Source organism: Aplysia californica, unplaced genomic scaffold, assembly GCF_000002075.1.
Source record: "Aplysia californica isolate F4 #8 unplaced genomic scaffold, AplCal3.0 scaffold01332, whole genome shotgun sequence".
NCBI classification, from domain to species: domain Eukaryota; kingdom Metazoa; phylum Mollusca; class Gastropoda; order Aplysiida; family Aplysiidae; genus Aplysia; species Aplysia californica.
Window position 1 is genome coordinate 122871 of NW_004798602.1, and position 3544 is coordinate 126414.

At 52.8% G+C, this 3544-nt stretch overlaps 1 protein-coding gene across 1 annotated transcript in view; it reads right to left on the minus strand.

Moving 5' to 3' along the window:
- LOC101857083 overlaps nt 1-3544 on the minus strand; it is an 8173-nt gene that overhangs the window by 1845 nt on the left and 2784 nt on the right. The window contains exon 2 of the mRNA XM_005112604.3: nt 536-3279. Within this exon, the coding sequence (XP_005112661.1) occupies nt 536-3270 (2735 nt within the window). The 5' untranslated portion in view covers nt 3271-3279. The remainder of the gene's footprint in view (nt 1-535; nt 3280-3544) is intronic.

Genomic DNA, 3544 nt, shown 5'->3' on the forward strand with positions numbered 1-3544 from the left:
GGGGGGGGGGGGATACATGTATTAATTATCTCGTTATGAGTATTCACAGGGGGGAAATACATGTATTAATCATTTTGATATTAGTACCAGTATTCATATGGGGAAAATACATGTATTAAAAATTTAGTTATGAGTATTTATATGACCTTTTCAGCACACATCAGAATACCAGAAAATCAGGGGTGTGGCTGAAAGACAGCAGTAAGAAGGAGCCTAGGAGTAGCAGTAGAAAGGCTTCAGAAAGAGTCAGGAGCCGAGAGGAGGAGGCAAAGGAGGTGAGGGAGAGGGGGCAGAAAGTGGAGACGCCTTTGTTTTTGGGGTGACGAGTCAGGAGATTGGTTTGTGCCACGATAGCCGCTTTGCGCTCTCAATCTGGCTAGCAAAACGACCCAATCGTGCCAATGGGCACCCGGTATTAGTATTACACTCTAACAGTGGCACCCTCCTACCACCCACGTAAATAGATGTAGCCTAACCAGTCTCACAGCCACGACAATGAACAGTAAAACAAGCGTGACGGCATTATTTCACTCACCAGCTGTAGCCGCAGGAGCAGGTGACGGGGCGAGGCGCGGTCCCAGAATCTAGGTCACCGAGCAGGACAATGACCTTGCCGCAACGGCCATTGGGACACCAGGAGGCTCGTGGGTCCGTCTCTATCCTCCGCTCCATCACGTGACGCCGATGCAGGCTGCTCAGCGCGTACGGGAGTCGCGACATGACCATAGCCTCGTTCATCTCCACACAACAGTCGGCCACCATGCACGGGATGCGAACCCGGCCGGCCTGCACAGCCCTGTAGGCGTGGTACCTCCAACAACTGACGCAGAACGTGTGCCCGCAGGGGAGGAGAGACCACGGTGCGGAGTCTGGGTCGTCTGGCCCACCCAGAGGAAGAAGACACACTCCACACTCCTCGCCCAGTGGAGGAAGACAAACTCCCGACTCCTCGCCTAATGGAGGAAGACAAACTCCAGACTCCTCGCCCAGTGGAGGAAGACAAACTCCGGACTCCTCGCCCAGTGGAGGAAGGTTAACTCCGGACTCCTCGCCCAGTGGAGGAAGACTAACTCCAGACTCTTCGCCTAATGGAGGAAGACTAACTCCGGACTCCTCGCCTAATGGAGGAAGTCTAACTCCAGACTCCTCGCCCAATGGAGGAAGGCCAAGCCCACACTCTTCACCCAATATAGGAAGGTAAACTCCGGACTCCTCACCTAGAGAAGGAGGAAGACAAACCCCAAACTCCTTGTCTGTCTCAACGTCTGCCTGATGGGGCCCGCCGGCGTCCCACGGGGTTGTTGTACTCAGTGGGGCGTGATCTGATAGTAGAACAACCGCGCCTTCAGGGGAACACACCATGGCGTGTTGGGAGGCGCCATACACACCATGGACTGTCTCAACAATCTCAGCTTTTGACACATCCGGTGTCAGCGTGTCTCGCTCATGTCTGGAGTGTGTTTCTCTGAAAATTCCAGCATTCTCTCGAGCGACACTCGCAAGGTAACCAAGGCGCTTTACGTCAAACACTCTGCCTAGTTCCTGGTTCACCCGATCTGTGAATGTTTTATTCACGTCTGTCTCACCCAGCTCGTTTGACGCCTCACACTGCAAACACACTCGCCATTCCCTCCCTTTCATGTGCTGACCAATGAGATGACAGTCCGTGTCTGCTCCCCTGCGGAACACACGGACACAGAAACAAGCTGGGACGCAGTTACCGAACTTGACCCGGCTCTCAGTGTCTCCCAAACCGTCGAGTGAGGGCGAGGTATCGGTACTTGTAGCTCCAACAGACTTTGAATATGACTCCGCACTTTGTTCTGAACTCATTGTGATCTGCACGAAGTCTTTGGCGAAGTTTTCAACATCCTCATCAAAACGAGCGTCTCTGTCAGAGTTGACAGCTGTTTCCTCTTGGAGATGTTCGAACGATGAGTCACCGCTTGCGTCGTCGTTTAGTTGTGATTGCGACCAAACGTTCAAACCCTCGTCAGTATCGCGGCTCTCGTCTTCTCCTAGGTCAAGGTCATTGTGTAGTTGCGACATACCGAGAGTGACCCCGGCGGACGACACAGGGAGGTATCCCAGAGCCTCCTCCCTGGACACGTACTGAAGGTGTGGCTGTTCCTGCGACTGCCGGGCTGTGCCTAGGGAGATCTTACTGGCCTTTCTCTTACGCTTGCCTCTCCTTTGAGCGTTCTTGTCTGTACTCTCGGGTCTGCAAAAGTCCATGATGTCAAATGTCGTGGTCTGTCTCGGTGTCACAAGGTCATCAGGGTCATCAAGGTCATCAAGGTCATCGCTGACGTCACCTTCACCCTGCTCACTAGCCCGAAGAGCGTGGAAGTTGCTGTCTTCCTGTCCGCCATAAAACATCCGTGTGCCCCGCCATATTTCGTCATGCCACGCCTCCAGACGTCTCGACTTTTCCTGCTTCACTTTCATACTCGACGTTCTTCTCACGTTGTAGGGAAGAAAATGAAATTTCTTGAATCTGCTGTCATAGTGAGCATCTCTGGCGTCCAAGAGTGTTGGTGGCACTACGTGGATGAATACTGTCTCCTTGGGTCTCTCTGCTCTCGCCCTCGTCTCGTCTTCTGGGATTCTCTTATCCTCTTTCTTGGGTGTGTCTTTGTCCCACATGGCCGGCCTCTGAATGCCCCGGGGATGACACGTAAGTCTGCTTCGTTTACTTCCCCTGGCACAGACAGCTCCCGCGTCGTCCTCTGTTGCTCGTCTGCGCGTCTGCGTCATGTCGAACGAGCTCCACTCCCGTTTCCTCGAGTAATTCCTGGACGTACCTCGTATTTCTCGAATTTCTATTTTCAGATCGGCGCATTCTGTGATGTGCTCTGCGAATTCCTCATCCTGCATCATCTGACGAAACTTGTCATGCAAAAGCCACATACTTGCTTTCTCCATAGAAAATGTGTGAGTCACTGGGGGAATTCTTTGCCGTCTGTTTAGCTCCCCCATGTCTCCGAACTGATGCCGAGCGTCAGAATTCGCTTTGTGTAGGTCTAGGTCTAAGAATTCCAGGATGAGTTTCTCTGCCGACCTGTATCTGCCCTCCCGGACGGGACAGGGGTCATTTCTCCGGTTACGTCCGAGTCTGACAGGTTCCAGATGGCTCTCGCCGTCACGTGATATGGTGACGTAGTTGTCGGGATCGCTGGACCCGGGGGGAGATAACCGGAACAGCCCTCTGCTCTTCACTCGCTGCGTGGCCCCAGAGTTGAGGCTGGAGTTTGTCTTTTTCAGCACCATCTCGTCGCCCTGGGAACACCACAGACAACACATAGATCAGACACAGGGGTTCAGTGCTGTTAGTTTTAGTAAGGTTTTACGGCGCTCACAACTGCATAAGGTCATATGAGCGCCAAGGGGAGGATATCAAAGGGAAGTTCAGACGGGGAATGATACCTACTCTGCTCACCTCTCTAGCCTCAACAGCACAAAGTCTGCTTCGACTATCAAGGCACCCTGGAAATTGCAGTTCACAAGAGAGTGACAAACATACAAAGAAGTAGAGGAAAAATGA